At 54.0% G+C, this 23,245-nt stretch overlaps 1 protein-coding gene across 5 annotated transcripts in view; it reads right to left on the bottom strand.

Annotated features, from left to right (window-relative positions):
- The window catches only part of NOS1AP (nitric oxide synthase 1 adaptor protein), a 43,777-nt gene that overhangs the window by 17,560 nt on the left and 2,972 nt on the right, over window positions 1–23,245 (bottom strand). For all 5 annotated transcript variants that reach the window (XM_026797216.2, XM_074546511.1, XM_074546512.1 and 2 more), the window contains exon 2: window positions 16,214–16,285. In XM_026797216.2, coding sequence (XP_026653017.2) covers window positions 16,214–16,285 — 72 coding nt within the window. The remainder of the gene's footprint in view (window positions 1–16,213; window positions 16,286–23,245) is intronic.

Here is a 23,245-nt window from a genome sequence, read left to right as displayed (position 1 = left end):
CAGCATCCCTAGAAAGATGCTACCCATCCCTAACAGGCTGTTTCCACACAGCAGAAATGTGAGAAAACTCGTAACCACAAGCTGCATGCAAGGTCAGGCAGATCAGGCTCTGAGGAGGAGACAAGATGTTTTTCCAGATTCATCATCCCCCCACATTCACAAGCATCTGAAAAATGTTAACCTGAATTAAAATGCCCTCATTTCGTTCCAGCCCATCTCAAATGCCTTAGGTACAATTTAACTCTGCCCACCAGCACTGTCTGTAAGTAAGGGAAGGTACCAGGAATGCTTTGTGGTGGCATTGTGGCAGCAGAATACAAATAAACAGAATATTTTTTGAAGGAAGTTGCTCTAAGTGCATGGAGTTGCCCCTGTTCCCATACACCCTCTGTCCCCCTCTTCAAAGCAAAACAAAAAGAGGAAAAAGGTTACAAGCTTGTACCTTGTATTGGGGAAAGAGCGGTGTTTTGAGAATTCAATTAACAGGGAAAAAGCAATTCCTACAAAACTCAATGCTGCTCTGCTACCTCGGGAGGGAGGAGACGAAAATCTGCCCTGAGAAAAAGCACAGAAGAGGATGCAGTTTTTGGCAGAAAGGTGTATTTCTGTGTGTTTATGGAAAGGACATGGAACTGTGAGCAGAGCCGGGTCCCCCTGGGGCACAGGGCTGGCTGGGCAGGAGCTGCTGGAGCTGGAGCCCCCTCAGCTCTGAGCTCCTGCCCCTGGCCGTGCCCCCAGCTCCCCTGCAGCTGGCTGGCACAGCAGCTCATTAATCCCTGATAACATCCCTGCCGGCTTGGATTTTAACCCCGGGAGAGCGCGGGCTAATGGCAGAGCAGCGCCCGGGGGAGGAGCGGGCTGTGCTCTGCTCGGGAATTAACTCATTCCAAAGTGACAGCCGGGATCCAGTCCCATGGCCAGCAATGAACGGCCGGGGGGAGGCACATACCTCACAATTCTGCTGCTGAGAACACGGGCAATGACAGCAAAGCTCAGAACCCTCCAGGAGCTCCCCAGGAGGGAAGCCTGAGAAACCTTGCTGGGATCCTAATGGCCATAATTGGGAGGAATGGCAAACGCAGCTCTGTACAGGGCAGGAGGATTTCGCTTTACTGAACCACACAAAGAAATGGCAGCGGCCCCAGTGCCCCAGAATGACTCAAAGCCACCTGTGGGCTGTGCAGGAACGGGAACCTGCAAGGAAAAGGCCCTTTTTTCCTGGCCAGGGGTGCCAAGCCACCCTGGGGCTGGGCAGGGAAAGCAGCATCAGCTCCCCTCGAGCCTTCTGTGGGGTAACCAACACCCTGAGCTCAGCGCCGGGGTTCTGCCGAAGCACCAGGAGCAGACTGCAGCCAGAACACCTCCTGCCTTCCTTTTCCCTTCTGCTTAACTGGAGGAGAAGTGTGCCTTTCAGTTAACTGAAAGAAAAGAGCATTGGAGAGAGGGGAATGATTTTAGGTACAGCTCTGGGTTAAAAAAGCAGCAGACAGATATAACCTGGCCCCAAGCAGCCTTGCAGGTCAGAAGAGTGGCAGCCACGTGAGCTGTGGCCCTGCGTGGTGCCCAGCAGCAGCGGGCAGGGAGCACAGGCAGCACTGGCTCTCCCTGCAGAAGGCAGGGCAGCAGAGAGCCAGAGCCCTGCCAGGGCGTCCCCAGCCGTGCAGCATCCATCACTCCCTGCTGCCTCCATCCATCCATCCATCCATCCATCCATCCATCCATCCATCCATCCATCCATCCATCACTCCCTGCTGCCCCCATCCATCCACCCATCACTCCCTGCTGCCCCCATCCATCCATCCATCCATCCATCCATCACTCCCTGCTGCCCCCATCCATCCATCCATCCATCCATCCATCCATCCATCCATCCATCCATCCATCCATCACTCCCTGCTGCCCCCATCCATCCATCCATCCATCCATCCATCCATCCATCCATCCATCCATCCATCCATCCATCCATCCATCACTCCCTGCTGCCCCCATCCATCCATCACTCCCTGCTGCCTGCCATCCTGGCCCTCGGCTCCCCCAGCCCTGCCGGGGCAGCAGCAGCAGGGATGGAAAGCAGGGCACCTCCCAGGAGGGCAGACAGCTCCATCCAAAAGGCATTTCTGAACAAGGCTTCAGAGTTTCTGACAGCCCACTGCTCTGGGCTGCACTTGATGCCCTCAGGGGACTCCAGCTTGCTGAAGGGGAGCACACTGAAATACCTGCTTAGCCTGCTAATGCGATCAGCAATAAACGGACTGAAAGCCATTTTTAAAACACTGCTAAGAGCCATCCTACCAAAGTGCTGTGCTGCTGCCTGTGTCTGAGGACTCCCATGCCCTTCACTGAGGGATCCCACTGCACCCCAATTCCTCTGTGCATCTGTAAATCTGACCATGACTATGCCCAGGCTCCACACACAAGCAGGGCACTTGCCAAGGGATGCCAGCAGCACCTCCCTGCTCCCTCCAGGGGCTGGGATACAAAGAGGAGAAAAGCAGGGACATTATCTTCTCAGTGTGGTCATTTTGCTTGGGCTCCCTGCTCCTGCCACCAAACCTGAGGACAAAACCAGCCCCTGGCACTGACACTTGGATCAGGGATGGGTCCCATTGTGGGGCACAGAAACACGCAGATATCTGGGGCCAGGATGAAGGTTCTCAGCCACTCCAATGATAGACTGCCAGCATGGCATGGCCAAATATGCTGGACACCTCTGCTACCCTGATAGATCGGGTTTAAACTATTCCTCAGGATTAAATTTCCCCTGTCCTCCTGCCTACACCCCACTGCTGGTGGCTTTAGCATGAGCTGGACTTAAATTTAAGGCCACAGTAATTTTGAAGAGAGGAAAAATAATGAAGTAGAGGATGCTTGTTCTTGGGCTTAATGATGCTTTTTAAAACTCTTCCGCAGTTCCTTGGAGTTTGCATTTGCACATATGGGAAATGCAGCTCTGAGGTACATGTGTTTGTCTGAAATAGATGTGATTTTGGTTTGCACTGACAAGGTCAGTGCCTATTTTCCCATCCAACTTCAGGTTTAATTTTGGTAAGCGTCTGTGATGGTTGTGCGTACCGATGGGTAAAAATGGGAATCAGGCTAAAAATACCCATGTTGTGAGAGCAGCCGAGCAAAGTTAAGGTTGCTGCTTCAAAACCACCCCAGGATTGCAGCATACCCATCCATCACATAAAATATGTTTTCCAATAACATCAAATGCTTCACAATAAATGCCTTCTGCTCGGTTTGCTATTCCCTCCCAGAGCTGCCTCCATCCGCTTCCTCCAGCCTCCCCTCACTACCTCCGAGTTTCACAAGTTGAGGTGGCAAACTGGGACACACTCACGAGCCATCTGCAGGAGAAGCAGCTTCACAGGAAGCTCAGAGAAATCAGAACTGGTAAGAATGAAATCAATATCAGCCACAGGGTTAAATGGAGAAAGCTAACAGGCAACAACCTACGCCAACCCTTTCTTTTGAGGACTTCCATTTGCAAGGTGATTTACCTCCCTTACAAGAAATCCTTAGGCATTCCATACCTCTCTGTGAGGTTTTTTTTTTTAAACACCCTTAAATCAGAGGTTGAAAGGAGGTCTGAGACACGGCAGCAGCTTGCTGAGTGCCATGGAAGGCCACGGAGGATGCAGCAGCAGCAGCACTGTGTCATGGGGGATGCAGGTGCTGGAGCAGGAGCCAGCACACCTCAGTGCCACCAGCAGCTCACCAAAGCCACCAGGTCCCTGTGCAAGCCTTACTGTTCATTCCATGGGGGCTTGACTAACACCAAGCTTATGGAAGAAAGCTGGCCACTCCAGCCGAGCCACGTTCTCATTTCTCCTCCAGCCTGGGCATATTCAGTGACAGCTCTGAGTGGGAGCAGTGCTTACAGGCTGGGAAAAACAGCACCTCTCAGGCAGGCATGGGTCAGGGGACATCCTGCGACATGCCATCCCCAGCCTCAGAAACATCTCCAAACTCCTTCCAGAAATCCAAGGAAGTGCCGCAACACGGGCTGGACCTGCGTGGGAGGTGGCAAGGCAAGCTCCCCTCTCCTTCACATGCTGCACCTCTGGTGACCCCAGCAGGGTGTGAATGAACTGGTGTGTGGGATACTGGTCAGACTGGTTACAGGAATCACAGCGGGGCTCGGAGTGCTTCCTGCAGCCAAGGAAAACAAGGACAGGCTCTGTGTGCATCTGCAGGCACCGCTCTGCTCTGCTCTGCTCTGCTCTCACAGCCCAGAGGAGAACACCAGAAATGAGCTGTAGATGTTTTAATGTTTACCACCTGCTGCTAGAATAAGCAGAAGTGCATTCCTTGGAAAGCCCACATCTGACTGGAATTTGTGGTATTTTTAATTAGACATGCATTGGTTTGACCTATGCAGGCAGAGGCAGCATAAGCTGTTTGGTGCAACCAGCCTTTGAAGAAGGTGAGGAACTACAGGAGCCTGGAAATGGCTTCTGTTCTTCCAGCCCAGAGCAGGTTTGAGCCCCTGTGCTGGAGCAAGCTTGGTTTAAAGAGCAGCAGCTCAGTCATGCCCCTTTACAGTAACCCCTGATAAACTCCTGCCCCTCTTGGCCCCAGCCAGTCCTGATGCCTCAGGGACCCCAGGACTGAGCAGCACAGGCAATGTCCAGCCAAGCACCTCCCTCCAGCTGAGAAGGAAAACAAAATTCCTCTGTTTAAAATCAGCTTTCTCCCCCAAATGCATCCTCTCAAAGACAGACCCTGCCTCGAGGCAGCTGAGGTAATCCTTGCCCACATGGACGGGTTGAAGGCAGGGCTGATAGTGCAGAGGAGCACAAAGTCACCCCAAATCTACCCTGAGGGCAGGTGACAGAGCAAGGGGCAGCCTAGGAAGACGCCCACACAGCACTTCAGAAAGGTGTCATCTCAGCAAAGCGAGCCGAATTGCAGCACGGTGATATTTATGCCCCAAGTTGTGAAATACAGGATTTATTTTGGTATTTTGTTTTACTGCTCACCACAGAGCTGCTCTCCCACTGTTGCATAAAAAGCTTGAGTAAGATCAGTTGAGAAGGCAAATGAGAATAGCCAGGAAGAGAAGCAGTGACACGCCAAGGAAGGCAGGCTGGTAATACTGTAACTAAATCAGCAATTATGAAATTCAGACAATTAATAAAGAATGAATGAGCAGCAGCATTAAACGCTTGGTGCATCAGAAACAAGGCAGCCCTGTGGGGCTCTTAAGATGCTGGCAGTGCTCAACAATGTTTCTGGGCTGTAACTGGAGAAAAGAGGTAATTATTCATATCACTCTTGCTTCACAGGTCCTATTTCAACAACAACTAATGCAGGTATTAAAACTCATTCACTAAATTCTGCATGTTAAAGGCAACAACAATAAGGTCCTTTAGAGAGGCTTAGACAGAATCACAGAAAAAAAATTCCAAGTAAAAAAAGCATCAAGATTTTAGGTGGAATTAGAAAAAAGAGGTTGAAATCCATGTCAGCAGCAGAGCCCCAGATGAAGCAAGGAGAGACATAGGACAGAATGCCACTGTGCTTGCAGGAACCCCAGTGAGGAGAGCACAGCAATGCTCACAGCAATGCAGGGCTGCAAAAAAAGAAAAAAAAAAAAAAAAAGAGAAAAAAGAGTATTTGCTATCCAGGCCAAGTGCACAGGAATCTGGCATCCACTCATTTCAGGATGATTTTATATGGCATTGGCCAAGCAGCCTCTCACAGGAAAAGGAACAGAAGCTGCATCTGCCAAGATGCAGAAATGTATCCTAAAAAGACCCTGGAGGCATTGCAAGGTTCATCCCAGTGCAAAGGGCACCATGAAGACAGCATGGTCCTGGGACACGTGCAGCAGAACAGAAAGGTGTCATTATCTCAAACCATGGCACCACTGACTGCACTACCAACACAATCCATTCCTACAGAACAGCTCCTGCTTTAGCACACACTGCAAAGAAGAAACAGAAATCAGTTCAGAAGAAATCAACATGAGGCAGCTTCCCCAGACTCCTCCATCCCAGAGGTTAAAACAAACTCTCTGTATTTGGCCCATCCACAGAGCAGGCTTGGTGGGCACTTGTGCACAGCCCAGACCTGGGTCTTGGGAAGAGCTTCCTCACATCAAAGGCTCTGACTTCAGGCAAATGCACAAATCAGCTAGCTAGGACTTGAAGCTGGATCCACTCAAACCACAGAAAGACAGGTCTTTGTCACAGAAACCTCAAAGGGACCTGCACCCCAAGTCACACTCACCAACTGCTCTGGCCAGTTATTCTGGGTTTCTCTTCTCCTTTTGGATAATGTGGATTTCTTAGCATGTAAGCAGAGGTCAGCACAGATGAGCTCTTTGTGTTGGGAATACACACACATCCCTCAAGTTCCCAAGGATCAGAGAATGTTTGAAGGAGTCCAGAGCAGCCCCATCCATCATGTTAAGAGGGAATAAGAAAATGTCATTGGAGCAAAGTGCTGAAACAAAACTGGAGGCCTTGGAGAGAAAAAGAAAGGGATGGCTCTCTCAGATGCATATCACTACTGCATTCCAACAACAGCACCACAACATCACAGGTCTGGCTGTTCCCTCTTAAAGAATTAAGCTGAAATTTAACCATCTCTGCTGAAGTTTCCTGTGGCAAATAAATACACACTTCAGGCTGGCTTTTGCAGCTTCTGCTGGAACACATCAGCAGTTCCACATGCAAGCCTGTTGCATGGGGAACTGGTTTGGTTGGGGATTTTTCCCTATCACGTTACTCTTCCCACTGCTGAAAACCAAGTGACAGATTAAGAATCACTGGGCTCCTCGTGCTCCACCAGGGAAGGAAACATTTTCTACTCTGAAAATTCTTTGTCTGGAGCCTTTGCCCTGGGTAGACTTTACTCCAGGTGGGGAAGTCCGTGCCTTCCAAAACTCCCGCTGAAGCAGATCAGCGACCAACCACTGTCTGCAGAGCCACCAGAGCAGCCATGAGCAGGAGCCCAGCCCCGTGTGGCCCTGGCAGCTTCCCTGGGAGGCAGGAGGAGCAGGGAATCTCCAGGGATTTCAGCTCTGTGGGCTCCAGCCTCCTCTACTGGGCTGGGAACAGGGCTTGGCTCCTTTCCCTGCTTCTGGGCAGTGCCTGCTCCTTCTGCTGCTCCACAATAGATACATCGTTTCCTCCCACCGCCTAATTAAACTCCCATTCCACAAAGCAGCTCACACAATAGATGTTGCAACCTCTCCTCTTAACCAGCTGTGCTGCTTTCCTCTGCCCCTGCACAGGGCAGGAACACCCGTGACACCCCAGACCCTGTCACCGTGCTGCAGTGACATCCCAGACCCTGTCACCGTGCTGCAGTGACACCCCAAATGCTGTCACCGTGCTGCAGTGACACTCCAGACCCTGTCACCGTGCTGCAGTGACACCCCAAACCCCCTCACTGTGCTGCAGTGACACCCCAGATCCTGTCACCTTTCTGCAGTGACACCCCAGACCCTGTCACCCTGCTGCAGGGACACCCCAAACTCCCCTCACCCTGCTGCAGTGACACTCCAGACCCTGTCACTGTGCTGCAGTGACACTCCAGACCCTGTCACCCTGCTGCAGGGACACCCCAAACCCTGTCACCCTGCTGCAGTGACACTCCAGACCCTGCCACCGTGCTGCAGTGACACCCCAGACCCTGTCACCCTGCTGCAGGGACACCCCAAACCCCCTCACCCTGCTGCAGTGACACCCCAGACCCCCTCACCCTGCTGCAGGGACACCCCAGACCCTGTCACCCTGCTGCAGTGACACCCCAGACCCCCTCACCCTGCTGCAGGGACACCCCAGACCCTGTCACCATGCTGCAGTGACACCCCAGACCCCCTCACCCTGCTGCAGGAGGCAGGGCAGGCTCTGACTCTGCGCCTCCCCAGGGCACAGCATCCCTTGGAACATCTTCCTGCTGCACTGAGCCAAAACCACCAGGAATGAATTTTAGCAGGGAAGAAACTGGGGCACGTGGCGTTTTTGTGGAAGGCTGCAGCCCCAGGCTTTTGTCTCTCTTCTGAGGTGAGGCAGCAGAGAACACCACAACAGATTAAATTAAAGGGTCCTTGGCCTCTGAGGCCCAGCAGGAAAGCACAAGAGCAGAAAGGATCATACACAAGAGCAGCATTCAAAGCTGACTTCAGTTTGGGTTGACTTCAGTTCAGGGATGTCTCCCTCAGAAGGAATCTGACAAGTCACAGCCGCCCTGTGCCTTAGGTTGTCACCCATAAAATGGATACCAAATATTGCTCCACCCCTGCTTGGGAGCTTTAGTAAACTCTTTGGTCCCATTTTTGGAGGTTATTTCTCCTTTTTGGAGGTTATTTCTCCCTTTAACCACGGAGCAGGAGTGAGGAATTGTCTCTGGACACACTGGAGCCCAGCTGGAAGATGTGGCTGCCCAGATAAGGCTGCCTGCATCTCTCCTGCCCAGGCCCATGCAGCATCAGCACTCAGCACCAGGGAGCATTTGGTCCCACTCCATCCCAAGAGTAAAATGCTGCCATGATGGCAGAAAACTGATGAAAGCGCTGATTTGTTAAAAACCACAGGACAATTCCATGTTGTGGTAAATAAGAAGGGAAAAACCTCCAAATAGAAGCAATGCCAAGGGTGAGAGGAGACCCAAACCTAGGGAGAAGGTCCAGTTCTTCACTGCACTGCCCAGATGCTGTTGAGAGATGCTGGAATGAGTCACAGAGCCTGGAACTAACCAAACCTCAGCACACCTCTCTCAAACTTATTTTTCCTTATCAACAACCTCTCAGGTAGCCAGGAGCTTATTCCTAGGCACAGTCAGAAATTTACTCCAAAATGCAAAGGGAGGTGCAGATGGCCATCTTCACCAGCAACCTTGCAGCAGCAGAGACTGTCCTCTCTTGGTGACAGTGGTGGGGCTGCTGTGCACTGAGCTGGTGACACTGAGCACAGCCCTCTCCCACAGGAACACCTTCAGCAGAGCTTTATGCAAGCCTGAGGCTCAGGCCCTCAAAGGAAGCTCTTGCAGAAGGCTTTCAGAGGATGATGGCTTCTGTAGGAACTCTGAACCCTCACAAACAGCAATCACCAGTGCTAACACGACTCTGATCTCCCAGAACAAGCTGCAGACCTCGTCTCCTTGACAGCCAGCCTGAACCCATTCGTGCCTGGGAGGCAGTGTGCAACAAATCCTTTCTTTCTAGGCAAGAGGAAAAGCAGGAGAGCCCCATGGCAGCTTTCTAGGCAGGAGAGCCCCATGGGCAGCTCCCGTGGCACCTGCAGTCCCACAGACTCCTCGTGTGCCTGGGCTCCAGGCTTGCAGCTCCACATTGCCCTGCTCCTCACGCAGCTGAGCATGGCACTGGGCTCACCTGCTGCCCACCAGGGCAGCCCTTTCAGGATGCCTGAAGGACCATTTCTGGGGAAGAACGAGTGGGAAGCAGGAGGAAGAGGAGGAAGCACAAGGACACACAGAGGATGGACACTGGCGTGATGGCTTTCCATGCTGGCCATGAACTCGGTGAGGGGTGGGAGGCAGCAGAGCATTCCCTGGCTGGGAAGGAGTGAGAGCCATCTCTGCCCTCCTGGCACGCTCAGGCAGCCTGGGAGACCCAGTGCCCAGCTCTGCCCTGAGCCCCTGCAGACCCCTGCTGATGGCCCAGACAGGGGCAAGGCAAGGCATGAGGTGACTCAGGGGGAGCAGGAGGAAAGCCCTGGGCAGAGGGACACGAATCACAGGGAGACACCCAGGGCTCCCAGAGCAGAGCAGAGTGCAGCCCAGGCACGGGAGGGCAGGGCTGTGGGACAGCCTGGAGAGGACAGAAGGCACTGCAGCCTCCCAGCTTCTGCCAGCAGCTCCACTCCTGCCCTGGGCCTGGTGCCTGTTTGGCTCCCAGTGCTCTGCAAGGCACTGGGCTGGCTCCAGGCCAGCTTCACCCACCAGGAGCTGCTGCCTGTGCTGGCACATCCAGTGCCAGCCGAGTGTCCTGCCAGAGCATTGTCCTGTCCTGCCACAGCCCTGTCCTGCCACAGCCCTGTCCTCCCCAGGCTGTCCCACAGCCCTGCCCAGAGCAAAGGGCTGAGCTGCTGTGGGACACAGCAGGGGCAGGAAGGCCACACGTGGCTGCACTCCTGGCTCAGGAGCCCTCCCAAATCACGCTCCCCCGCCTGCTTACGGTTTCCCTCCTCCCCACTGGCTCCAGCACCGTGCTGTGCATCCAGCTGGGAACCCCTGCTCTTTCCTGCCCCAGCCTGGCCGCCCCAGCCTGTTTAGGAGCCTGGCCACGAGGGACATGCCGCTGTCCCAGGTGGGGCAGAGAGCTCTGGGACAGGATGGAAGCTGAAAGGCAATGAGCTTGTCACGAGTCATTTCTTGGGCAGGAGCAGGGCCGGGAGCTGCCTGTTCCTCATTTCCCAGCACCATGGGGTCACAGGTAAGCCCAGTCACTCTGCATGGGCCAGCAGGCTCAGACACGGCCAGCACAGGTAGGCCTGGCTCCCCTCTCAGTGCTTTCTGAAGGCTCCATCCCTCACTGCCCTCCCTCAGGCTCAGCCCTTGCTCTCCAGCATTAATGGCTCACACTTCCACCTCTCCAACAGGCCAGATGCCTGCCCTCTGCCCCACAGAGTGATTTCCCTCCCTGAGCTCCTCATTGCACTGTGTGTGCATTGCATCTCGCACCACCCACTGCTCCACTGGAGCCCAGAGCTCCCTGCAGAGCCCTCACCCCATCCTGGCCGTGGTGCAGAGGCAGGGCCACCACACTGGGCAGCTCTCCTGGAAACGTGGGCAGCCTTGGGCAAAAGGCTGCTCCAATCAACCTGGGTACTACTTTAACCGGGTTATTGATTAAATACTAACCACAGGATGAGATCCTGGCCTGCCTCATGCCATGCTGGCAGCAGTACCAGACTAGCCATTATTTACTGATTAAATACTAACCACAGGATGAGATCCTGGCCTATCTCAAGCCATGCTGGCAGCAGTACCAGACCAGCCATTATTTTATTATGACATTAAGTGGCACTGGTGATGCCAGGAGAAAAGCAAGCACGCCCAGAAGGATTCACCCCTTTATTGTGTCTGTCATAGCACTGAAGGAGCAACTGGGGACTAATTTAACCAGGTTATTGATTAAATACTAACCACAGATCCTGGCCTATCTCATTTTATTATGACATTAAGTGGCACTGGTGATGCCAGGAGAAAAGCAAGCACGCCCAGAAGGATTCACCCCTTTACTGTGTCTGTCAGAGCACTGAAGGAGCCACTGAAATCATCACAGACATCCTTTCAGTTCCTCCCAGATCTAATACAACACAATCTTGTTCATCTTGGATAACCACATCAAGTCATTAGCTTGTCAATAATTCACCTTGCACCAAGTGCCATGACTTGGCATAAAGCAGGCTGTGCTCTTCCTGTGGCCAAAACCTGAGCATCCCCTGTCCAGCCCATTTCCCACTGTGCTGGTCCTCACAGACACACAGGGGTGGGCTGCCCCAGGCATGCAGGGCCAGCTTGCTCCCAAATCCTGCTCCATTCTAGACAAGAGACATCTTGCACGGCGAGAGAAAAGAAGAAAAAAGAAGAAGGCATCACTGTAAATGGCCTCATGCTTTTAAAAACTCACTGTGGCAGGAGCAGCAATAGCTGAGAAATATTTCAATTAAACGAGCTCAGAGTTGCACCAGGAGCTCTACACTAGTAACTGGCCACACATATCAATTTTCACACCAGTCCAACTGCACCTGTGGCCTGCAGAGGATGTGAAATCTTGCTTTACACAAGCCTGTAGAAATTCAGCAATTCTGCCAATTTGCTAAAATAGAGCTCAGCTATGCAAAGCAGCAGAAGTCCCACAAAATCAGATGTACCTGGCAGAGTAGGAGGTGTAGAGGAGCAAGATTTTCAAGTGCTTGGAAAGCCTCCCTGTTTTGAGCCTGCAAAACTCAGCTGGACACTTCCCAGAAACAGCCTTGCAGAAGACTTCCACAGCCTTTTACCAAGGCTTTCATCCTTCCTGGCTCCAGAGAAAACCTGGATCAAAGCTGCACTCAGCAATCCCAAAGGGCTGGATCCAAATTCTCCAGCACCATGGCACCAAGCCCCAGCCAGGCAGCACTGGCTGCCCTGGAGACATGCCAGGGGCATGCAGAGGAAAGCACTTGCATGAATTTACATCATCACGACGCAAGAAATATACAGTTATTGTCACTGAGGGCCCATGAGCTCACTGGGAAGGGAGGGGAAGGAAAAAGATACCTTGCCACCTGCTCAGGCACTTTGAACTGAAATCTGCAACAGCTCATAATCCTTAGGGAAGACACAGCACTCTTCGTTTGGGGCTTTTGGATGCTCAGGTGACTTCCTGGACTTACGGATCAGTTCCTTGTATCTCGCATCCAGAGGAGCTCAGGAACATTTGGGAAGCCAAATGCAGCAGTTCAGGGCATGAAGCAACGTGGACAGGGTCAGCCTGTTTGGGGTGAGCAGCAGCCAGGAGCCAGCTATGCTAAGAGAAGCCCCCCTGCTAGCCCAGGAAACAAATCCTGGTTCTACTGCATTTGTTGTGTAAGTGGCCATCAGTGGTCTGCAGGAGAATGTAGGGTTTGGAGGAAAGCAGCTCACAAAATTGCTCTCCAAGTGCATCTTTAGCATGGCAAATGTCCCATTCCAGAGTCATTTCAGGGCCAGGGATTCACACCAAGGTGCAGTGCAGAGAGGGCTGAGTGCCCTGCAAGCCCAGCCCATGCAGGAAGGAAAAGCAGACACTCAGCTGAGCACCTCCCCTTCCCTCCTCATCCCGAGCTGGGAGAATCCCGGGAATCCTCCACATTCTCTGCTTCTGGACAGAAACTGCCTCTGGCCAGGACCACGAGGATGGCCACGGCATCACCAGCCCTTCATCCATCCATGCCATCCCCTGTGTAAAGCTCCTCTCAGTCCTGGCCCACAAGAGGGACCAGCTTTGGGCTCAGGTGGAGCTGTGCTGCCCACAGCAAGGCTCTGCTGTGCAGGGGGTGCCTGGGGCAGGCATCCCAGCAATGTCAGCTATGCTGTGTCCTGCTCTGTGCCCCAAGGGTCAGCTCTGCATCCAAACAGGAAGCAGCACTCCTCTGGCCCCAGTGAGTGTGGGGGAGTGCAAGGGAGGCAGGGCTGCAGGGCTGATGCTGCTGCTGTCCCAGCCCAGCACAGGCAGGCACAGGGGGCTTCCAGGGCATTCTCCCCACTGGGATCCCCACTCTCGGGCAGGCAGCATCCTCACTGCTTTGCAGGGTCATTTTTAAATCACTTGGGAAACAGAGACAAAGCCCAGAGAGCAGCTATGGCAAAGGCAGCACTGAGAAAGGGGAGTTGAGGCAGCAGAGGGGATGGTGAGGGTCCCTCACCTTCAGCAGCAGTGACTTAACTTGGAACAAACTGAGACAGAGCACCTTGCCCCTAAACCAGGGACTGCATTAAAAATGATACAAACCTCAGGGTCAGCAGCTGCTTCACACCCTACACACTAAACTGCTGCTGCTGCTTGCACCTGATCATCCCTCACTGTTGCTTTTTGCACCCAGATAAACTGTTTTCTTCTCTGGTTTCCCCACGCCAGTATTCTGGGACTATTTTATGCCCTCAGGCAGGAGGGTGGCTGTGCTCTGTAAGGAGGACGTGCATCACTTCAGCTCCAGCCAGGCTGAAAAGAGCCCCCAACCCAGCCTGGCCAGAAATGCCCTCAGCAATGCTGTAGCCCCTCCTGCTGCCAGGCACTTCCAGGGCAAAGCACAGCACACCAGGGGAGGGCTTTGCACGTGGACAGCCATCCATCCAACCATCCTGGCACCCCCTCACAAATAAACAGACACTCAAAGTCTCTCTGGCAGATCTGATCTCCATGGCCTTTCATGACTTGCACCTCTCCTGTCTTACACTAGGTGAAGAAAGCCTGAGCACATGCCTCAAACACATCATTCACCATGAGAAACCATTATTGTACCCTATTCTGTGTCCTCTCACTGCCACTCAGAGCTGTACCTATGAATTTTCTAGACTGTGTTTGAGTTGATTCATACTGGGCAACAAGGACATTCTGGTGTTCTTATTTCCCCCCTCCCTTCCAGGTTTCACTTAAACCCTCAAAGTTGTGCCAGTCCTTCCACACTGAGGTGCAGTTCTGTGATTTTGGGGCTGGAAGTGCATTTGTTCAAAAGTCTCATCTTGGAAGGCAATGAAGGAAACTGCTGTTTATGAGAGCTCTTGATGACATAACAGTTGTGCTGTCCCAAACTGTCTGGACACAAGGTGAGCAAACCTAATGCCATAAAGGCCTTCCCATGTCATGCCCCAGTCACAACACTAACCCCCACGGAGAGGACAGGAGAACAGGTAGGAAAGCTGTGAGGAAAGGCCACAAACTATTTACACCCTGAAAGTTTGAAACAGAAGAGCCTCACAATGTCTGTCCTTTGAAGGTGATACTCCTTATATGGGGATATGATCCTGCTCTCCTCCTCTGGTGAAAGAGAAACTGAGATTAAAGCAAGAGTCTGCATGAAGGGCTGAGGGGAGCAGAGCTCTGGTGCAGCTGCTCAGCCAAAGGAGCAGCTTTGGTGCTTATGGGATCCCATCAGACCAGCAGAAAGACAGCTCATCCCTTACCCAATGTCCCTGCAAGTGCCTTCAGGCCCTTCAGGCTCAGGGTGCTGTTCCCAGGAGAGAGCCATCACTGGAGGACAGGGCAAGGGCTGGCCCCAGGACAGACCAAACCTGCAGCCAGCACACCCAGGGCCAGCTGGGCCCCTGCTGAAGAGCAGCCAAGCTGCTGCTTTTATCAGCCTGGGGGCAGCGAGTTCTGGGGTGCATGGTTGGTTTGCTCCCCTCTATGAACACTCATGCTGCCCAGAGGCTGGGGAGCAGAAGAAAAGCTCCTCTCTTGGTCATGGGCCAAGTATTACACAGCAAGGGTGTCCCATATCCTGGCTGCAAGTGCTTTGGGAAGGTGATTTCATTAGCAGATCATAGCCCCTGACCTACTCACCCTGAAACAAGCTCACTGCTGGCCAGCCCCAGAGCTTGCTACTCTGCACCTCACCTTGCACGCTGCCATTTAGCACTGACCTGCTGCCATATCCAGGCAGCACCTGAGTTTTCATGCTGCAGAAACTCTTACACAAGCAGTAAAACCCTGAGGAACCTCTTGCACAAGCAGCCTATTGTTACTTACTTATTGGGACTGACAAATGAGGAATTGCTGCCAGCCATGGGCACACTACAATTCCCATTGGGTGCCACATCCCACAGGCACCTTTCGGCCCATCCCTGCCTCACAGCCCAGGATGCAGCACTGTGAGCACACACACAGCCCCAGCACAGGGGGTGCCCAGGTGCCAGGGGACAGCTGTGCTGCAAACAGTGCCCTGTGCCACTGTCATGGCTTAGGCTTGGCACAGAGCTAGTGCTTTTATGAGAATACTCTCTTTTTGGTGTTTGCTGTGAGATGTGACTAGGAATAAGCAAAGCAGGCTTTAGCTTAAAAATAAAGAAAACTTTATTACTTAAACTATAAGAAAAGAAGGGAAAAACTATAAGGGAAAAAATTGAGAAATTTTAGTAGTGGAGAGGAAGAAAGTGCTTTTTTTGTAAAGTTTTCAATCTAATACATTCTCCCACATCACCAACTGCCCAGTCTGGCACTACTCTTTAGAATACTCAAACTTCAGCTCATGAAGAGGACAGGACTTGCACTACAGGTTTCTTTTGGAAATACGTTGAAATTTTGTGTGCTTCTATGTCACTCAGCACTGCTTGGAAAGTCTTTTTGCTATGGTGACATTTTCCTTCCATGTTTAGTGCTCTCACTACTGTGCATGGACTAGAGCTGCTTTTAGGGTTGTCTTTTAAGGATACTAAACACTCATTAATTTAACTACAACACCTCAAAATTCTCACTTCTTTTTAATCAAACTACAACGGCCACACTCAGCCTGCCAGCAGCAGGCCCAGCCGACAGAGAGGGGACAGTGAAACACAGAGGCATCAATACACTGGGGGACAAGGTTGAGGCAAGACAAAGCTGCAGGTGCAGGTGGAGGAGAAGGGCAGCCTGGGATGGGATGGGATGGGATGGGATGGGATGGGATGGGATGGATGGGATGGGATGGGATGGGATGGGATGGGATGGGATGGGATGGGATGGGATGGGATGGGGAAGGGGAAGGGGAAGGAGCAGCCTGGGCACACTCACCCTGATGCGCCGCATGGCCGTCACGATCTCCACGCGGCTGTTTGGCCGTGGCACATCCAGGCTCCCGATGTACTGCAAGGAAAGGAAGGAGATTAGTCCGGCTCCTACAGCCCTGGAAACCCCACGGGCCCAGCAGGGGGGAACCCAGGGTCACTTCCGGGGAATGAGCAGCACTTTGCCTGCTGCACCCGAATGCCTGCATGCCTCCAGCCATGAAGCTGTTCCCTCACCACACCACTGCAAGCAGTCAAAACCCCTTTTTCTAGCAATAAAATCCCTTCAGCCGTCAGGCCAGCAGGACTCACTCATGTAGGCCATGATCAAAGCACACAGGTATAAGCAAGTATCCCCTCGGTTGCCATGAGTCATCCATTACAGACCTGGGTATTGGAATATCCCTAAAATAGCCGGCCCAACCTGTCCTGTGACAGGCCCTCCATTATTTAACTGCAGCCCTGCCAAAGCCTGGCTGTTTCTGCAGGAATGCTGAGCCTCCAGGCCAAGCCTCCAGAATAAAGGAGCCGCTTTGCTATTCAAAGGGGACCAAAGGCAGCGCCACTGCGACCCAGCACGGAGAGACGCGGAACAAAAACCTTTTTAAAAATAAAATGGAAGAGGGCAGATTCTGAAGAAGGATCAGAAAACAGACAAGCGATGAAGAGTCAATGCTGAGCGCTAAAAACGTGTTGTTAGAAGAAAAGCGTTTCGAGCCCATTTACTGGCCCTGTGTGCTCCCACGCTCCATCTCCACACAAGGGCTGACGTAACCTCGGCAGCGCAGCACGGGCACCGAAGCCAGCAGGGCTCCTGCTCCTGGGGCACGGCCACAACCTCTGCTGGCACCGTGCAAGCCCAGGGGCTGCTTCCCAGCAAGGGCCTGAACACGTGCTCAGGCAGAGGCTGCTCAGAGGGGTGATTTCTCGCCCAGCTCCCTGCACCGGGACTGCCACCTCCATGCAGGGAACGCATGACCAAAGCTGGCCTTTGTGTGTGAGCTGCCTCAGAGGGCCCTGTGGGACAGAAGCTCGGGGAGCCCCGTGTTCCTGAGAGCCCTCCTTGCTAAGGCAGCTCAGCCAGGCCATCCCCAGCACACTGGGGAACACACAGGCAGTGCCCACTGACCCACAGGGCAGTCAGTGCTGAGAGGAGATGTGCAGAGAGAGGATATAAAAATAACCCCAAACAGCTGGCGTGTCCATCACGTGCCGTGCAGGCTGCACAGTGCAGGGCAGCCTTACATAACTGGGAATTGCAGCCCAGGCCACCCAGCCCCTCAGGGCCCTGCTGAGAGCACACAGCTCCCAGCAGTTCCCTGTCACAGCCCCTGCACGGAGTCTGCCACCCCTTCAAAGGGGCAACTCATCTGAGAGAGGCATCTCAGACAGCAGCACATCCCCTTCTCTGAGGTGAGACATGGAAACCATCAGGAAAAAGCAGAAGCTGAGGAGGAGGGCAGAGGGAGCTGGAGGCTTGGACCTGCAGCCAGCAGGCAGGACCTAAGGAAGAAGCCCTGCCCCATCCTGCTCTGCCAGGCAAACATCCCTATGGCACCTCCTCACTAAAAGCCTTCCCACGTCACTTTTCTGCCAGGGACCACCTGGGAAAGCAGGATTCTCATCCTGTATGAGAAGGGCAGACTTCTGCACCCAGAGGAAGCCTGTCTTCCTCCAGCTATTCCCAGCTGCATGAGGTCACTTCCTGGAAATCCCTTTCCTTCCCCTGGGCTCTCCTTGCCCAGGCAGGTGCAGAACACAGCATGGCCAAGGCCAGGGCAGGCAGTGCCAGCTGGGCAGCAGAGCTGGCTCCCACGGCCACAGGAATTGCAGCCATGCCAAGCTCCCTGGCTGCTCACCACAGCCCCATGGCCACAACAGAGTGAGTGTGTGAGCCCAGCAGGGCTGGGGTGCCCTGCAAGCACAACCAGCACCATCCTGGGCCAGGCATCGCCTCTGCATTGGCCTCCTGAGAAACAGCAGCAGCAGCAGGGTTGTGTTGATGCTGTCCTTTCTGTGCTCCAGCTCATGCCCACATGCACCCAAACTGAGGGGCACGGGTCACAGAGGCTGCAGGATTCACCACTGCTCCCCAGCCTGGTGTGCAGAGCTGCATCCTGCTGTATCCCACTGCCCCTGGTGCTCCCACCAGAGCCCACATCCACCCCAGCGTGGGCTCACTGCTCACAATGACCATGCTCACAGCTCCAAAAACACCCCCCTCTCCCTCCACTCTGCAGGAAGGTGTTTTTTACACATTTCACACAACTCAGCAGATGGACAAAATCTCTTCAGATTATTTTTGCCTTCAGGGCAGAAATCACATGTGACAAGTGTGCTGCAGAAGAGTAACCCTTCACAATGTGGTGAATATCCCCCCAAAATGTGGACTTGGGGGTTGGTCTTTCAGCCGAACAACTTCCCAGGTGAGCTAGGGAATGGCCTGAGAAACCACCCATATTCAGCAGGGATGTGCTGGCAATGAGGGCTGCTCCTGCTCCACTCTCCTCCAGCCCTCCTACTCACAGCACCACTTTTAATTATGGCAATAGGTGTGGGAACAAGCAGGTGAGGCAAAGACAAGGATAAGCAAGGCAGCCAGAGCCTGCACAGTGCAATACTTCCCACTCACCCCAGCCCTGAGACTGAGCTCCCTCTCTGCCAGGGCAGGAGCTCAGAGACCCCGAGCATGGGCACTGCCAGGCACAGATTCCTGCCCTCCTTTAACACACAGGAGCCCCCAGCGAGGTGCCAGGCACACAGAGGTGCTCCCAGCCCTGCAGGGCCATGGTCAGGCCAGCATCCGTGCCAGCCAGCTCACCCCAAGGCAAAGGGAGGCAGGAAGGACAAAGGAAGGTGCCCAAGACAAAAGGGAACAAATTAAAGCTGTGCAAAAGAGCTGACAAAGAAAATAAACCCGTGAAAGAACCCACCCTCCCCAAGCCCCACTAGCCAAGGGGGAGAACGTGTGTACATAAAGGATGTGGCTTTTCCAAATAATCCCCTCCAGATCCACGGCCCCATCACCCTGCCAAGGGATGGAGGGACAGAACCAGCGTCCCCCACCCACACCCAAGAGCCAAGGGGGACCAGGGGGTCACAAATCCCCTCAGGCTGTCCTGGGCAGCCCCCTCCTCACCGGCCCAATTAGGGGAAGAAAGGCACCCCTGGGTGAATGGGCAGCCCCATAAAGGCAGGCCCAGCCCTCACTCTGCCAAGGCCAGCGCTGCTCGAGCCTGTGGTGCCGCCTCTTTTGTAGGGTGCTTCTGGTCCTTCACATGCCTCCCCCTGTGTTGGGATCCAGCCTTCCATCCATCCATCCTTGCAGGGCCCCAAAAGGGCATCCCTCCCGTGCTGTGGGAGGTGGCAGCAGCCTCAGGCCTCTCAGCAGCCACAGGGACTCTGCCTGCTGTCCCCTCCCCAAGCAAACAGGCTCTCAGTGGGCAAGGGCACACAGCCTGCACCGCTGCATCCTCTGCCCACAGCTCACAAAAGATCTGCCCAGTTCTGGGAAATGCCAGGGAAAAAAAATAAATTTGTTTTTTAAACAGAAAACAAAGGGGAGCACTTTGCCAAAGCACTGTTTGCACAAGTCACTTGGTTTCTCGTTTTTCCTCGAGGCTGTTGAATACTGCTCGTTTTCTGCTCTGTCAGAAACAAATTTTCTTGAGAAGTAGCTTTTTCTGTGGCAGCAGGTGGCAGATATTTTGGGAAACCTGAAGGCCAACTGCATCACTGCCGGGGGACACCTTGGAAAGGGCGTTGATGGAATCCGTGGAGGCAGAGGTGGGCAGCCAAAGCCTCCTGGGGAGGAGATGCCTCCTTCCTGCTGCTCCCAGCGCAGCACTGCGAGCAAAGGTCAGGGCTGAATCATCCCCGGCTCACAGGGAGCCTGCCCTGGCTGCTGCTGGCTCCCAGCTCCCACAGAGCCACAGATGGGAGCCACTGCTTCTCTCTCTGCAGGCAGGCAGTGGGAGGGGACACACTGGCACCAGCCCTCAGGGCCAGGAGGGGTTACCAGAGGCACCAGCAGCCAGCAGGGAGTGCCAGATGCGGGGCACAAGGGTCCCCAGGTTCCTACAGAGCCCAGGGTGGTGTGAGGCTGCACCACATACAGGGACATTGACCCTGCCACATGTGCCACAAAGAGAGGGACAAAGTGCTCAGGCAGCAGTGTGAAAGCTCCCCAGCATGGGGAACACCCAGTCTGCCTGCAGTGAGTGTGATAAGGGTTTCTCCCCAGGCTGTGCTGTCAGGGAAAGCAGGCAGAAGCCCATTCCCAGGGTTCTGGCTGTCCCACTGCTCCTGCTCTCCAGCTGCCTGGGGAGCCAAGGCTCTGGGCTGGCACGCTCAGCCCTGCCCCTCAGGAACTCCCTGCCTGCCTGGTGCCCAGGGGGAAGCTTACTCACACTGTGCTGGTGCAGAGGCCAAAAGGGATGGAAAATTCACAATGCCAGCCGACTTTAATGGAAAAAGGCCCTGGCTTCCATTCCAAGCTGGGCATCTCAGCCCTGCCCAGTTCCTCCCTGAGCAGAACTCTGCACCCCAAGGACAACAGATCCAGCCTTGGCAGCCTGAGGCCATGTGCCAGAGCCATGCAGCGCCATGCAGCTGGACACTGAGCATGGACACAGCAGGGACCTCACAGCAGGCAGGCAGAGCCCCCAAGGACAGTCCGTTTTGGGTGGTCTCACTCAATTTTGGGTTGGTTTCAGTCAGTTTAGGGTGGATTTCACCTGGTTTTGGGTCAGTTTCACTCAGTTTGGGGTGGGTTTCACTCAATTTTGGGTCATTTTCACTCCATTTTGGGTTGTTTTCATTCAGTTTTGGGTGGTTTCAGGTGGATTTCACTCCGTTTTGTGCCCATGAGCCTGCTGGTCCCAGCAGCACTTGCCCTGCTTAGAAGCTGCCCTGGGCTCAAGTGCCAGAGACACCGAGCTCTGGGGGCCCCAGGACACTCACCACAGCCACTCTGCCCTCCCAGCAGCCAAAACAGGGCTCACCTGAACAGGGGAGACACCTGTGCTGCAGGTGACAGTGCAGCAGGGCCAGCAGGAGCTGAGGGATGAAGCTTTTCCAGGCAGTGCAGCAGGCCTGTCCATTTGCTGTGTTTCCATCCCGCCCAGGCCTGGGCCTCCTGCTCCTGCACCCAGCCCCAGCAGGCTGTGCCAGCCCAGAGCGCTGCAGAAAGCTGGGCTGGCAGCACCCCACGGCACCCCTGGGCACCTGCAGAGCCCACAGCCTGGCCCCACAGCCTGGCACATACGCCTTGGCACAGCCAGGCGGAGTTTTCCTTGCTAAGAGCTCCACTAAGCAGCCCAGGAAGCGACTCCGCAAGTATGGCAGAAACATGCCACTGTTTCAGAGGAGAACCTTTGCAGAATTGGGAAGGTTATTTATAGCCTGGGGCCAGCAATCCCGGGCTCAGGCTCACTGCAGCTCAGCTCTGGGCTGAGCAGCCTGACAGAGCACACAGAGCTGCCAGGACAAACAGCCCCCAGAGAGAGCTGCCAGCTCCCTCCCAGCCAGCTAGGCTGCTGCACAGCGCCACACAACCTGTCTCCTGGTTCCCAGCCCTCCAGGAAAGCGACCCTTGCTGGCAAGGGAGCCTGGAGCAGTGGAGGGGAAGTGAACACCTCGATCAGGGCTGCCTGCAATTCAGTTCACTTCCAATGCTGTTATTTGCAGCCTCAAGGTACATAAAAATATACACACGGGTGGAAACACACATGTACTCCCTGCTTAGTGCCCACCTGGGGCTATAACAGCTTTCCTGACACAGGATTTTGCTTTGGAGCAACTGGCAGTGCCTGCTGGTGCTCACAGCCCCTGGGAGGTGGCAGGCAGGTGGGCTGCAGAGGTTCAGAGGAAGGGACATCATGGATCAGACTAAAGTCTCCTCCATGTCCCATCTCCAAACATAGACAGCAGCAGATGCTCAGTTCAACTCCAGTTTCCCACGCACGGAAGCAGAGAAAAGCACTGACAAAAATGAGAGAAAGTGCCTGGTTGCCAAGACCACTTAAGGGAAAAAAAAAATCCACCCCACCAGCCAAACACCAAAACCCCACCTGCTGCACAGAACAGCAATGCTCCTGAACCTCCAGTCCCACCTTTACCTGCAGGCAGGTGTGGTGTCAGGAACAGCAGGTTCCAGCACGTGGGATGCCCAGGCAGTCCCAGACCACAGGCACTGGGTCCACCAAGGGCTGAGATGTGTTTGGGCAGCCACTGCTCCCCGTGCCTGCACAGAGGGTCCTCACAGCCACCTGCCCCTTCTCTGGAAGCCATGCACACCAAGGCACTGCAAAGGGATTAATGGGACTGAGGGAGTAACAGCTCTTTCCAAATAATGGGCACTTGGGAGGTGGGACCTGGCTCTGGACACAAGACCCCTGGGGCAGGAGGGAAAGCCCAGGCCAGCAGCAGCCCCCAGGAGAGGGACAGTAACAACTTCCCTGAGCAAAGCCAGCAGCATCCAGCACTCCCAGAGACCAGGAGTGCCAGGCTCCAGTGCCCCACTCCACTCCCTCTGCCTGCTGCTCTCTCTGGAGCCCTTGAGTCACAATTTCTGAACACACAGAATTGCTGGCGTTGCACAAGGCGGCCCTTGGGTTTTGTCCTGCAGCACCAGGGCTTTGGGAAGATAAGGAGTAAGCTCACATCCCGCTCCTTCTCATGGAGGTGGAGAAGAACAGAGATATCTTTTCTCTCTACATCTCTGTTTGTTTAACCAGAAAACCACTGCACAAGTGGGAATTTCTGTCCATTCCCCTTGCACCACGCTGCAGCTCCCAGTTCTTTCATCCAAATATTTCAGCTAACCCAAGAGGCCAGGCTTTTGATTTTAATCAACAATTCAGATGGCAAGACACAGAAGAAAACAAACATCCTGCCTCCCATTGGAGCCAGCTCCTCTGATTCCCTGCAGCCTGACCAAGGCATCTCAGGGATACAGCCGGGTTTGGTGCCAAGAGAAGTGGCCAATGAAAACAGCTCCAAAAGTGTGAAATGCATTACTGTTCCTAAAAAGATGGAG

Source organism: Zonotrichia albicollis, chromosome 8 (genome assembly GCF_047830755.1).
Source record: "Zonotrichia albicollis isolate bZonAlb1 chromosome 8, bZonAlb1.hap1, whole genome shotgun sequence".
NCBI classification, from domain to species: Eukaryota; Metazoa; Chordata; class Aves; order Passeriformes; family Passerellidae; genus Zonotrichia; species Zonotrichia albicollis.
The sequence above is the reverse complement of the archived record's forward strand: the minus strand, read 5'-3'. Positions and strand labels throughout refer to the sequence as shown.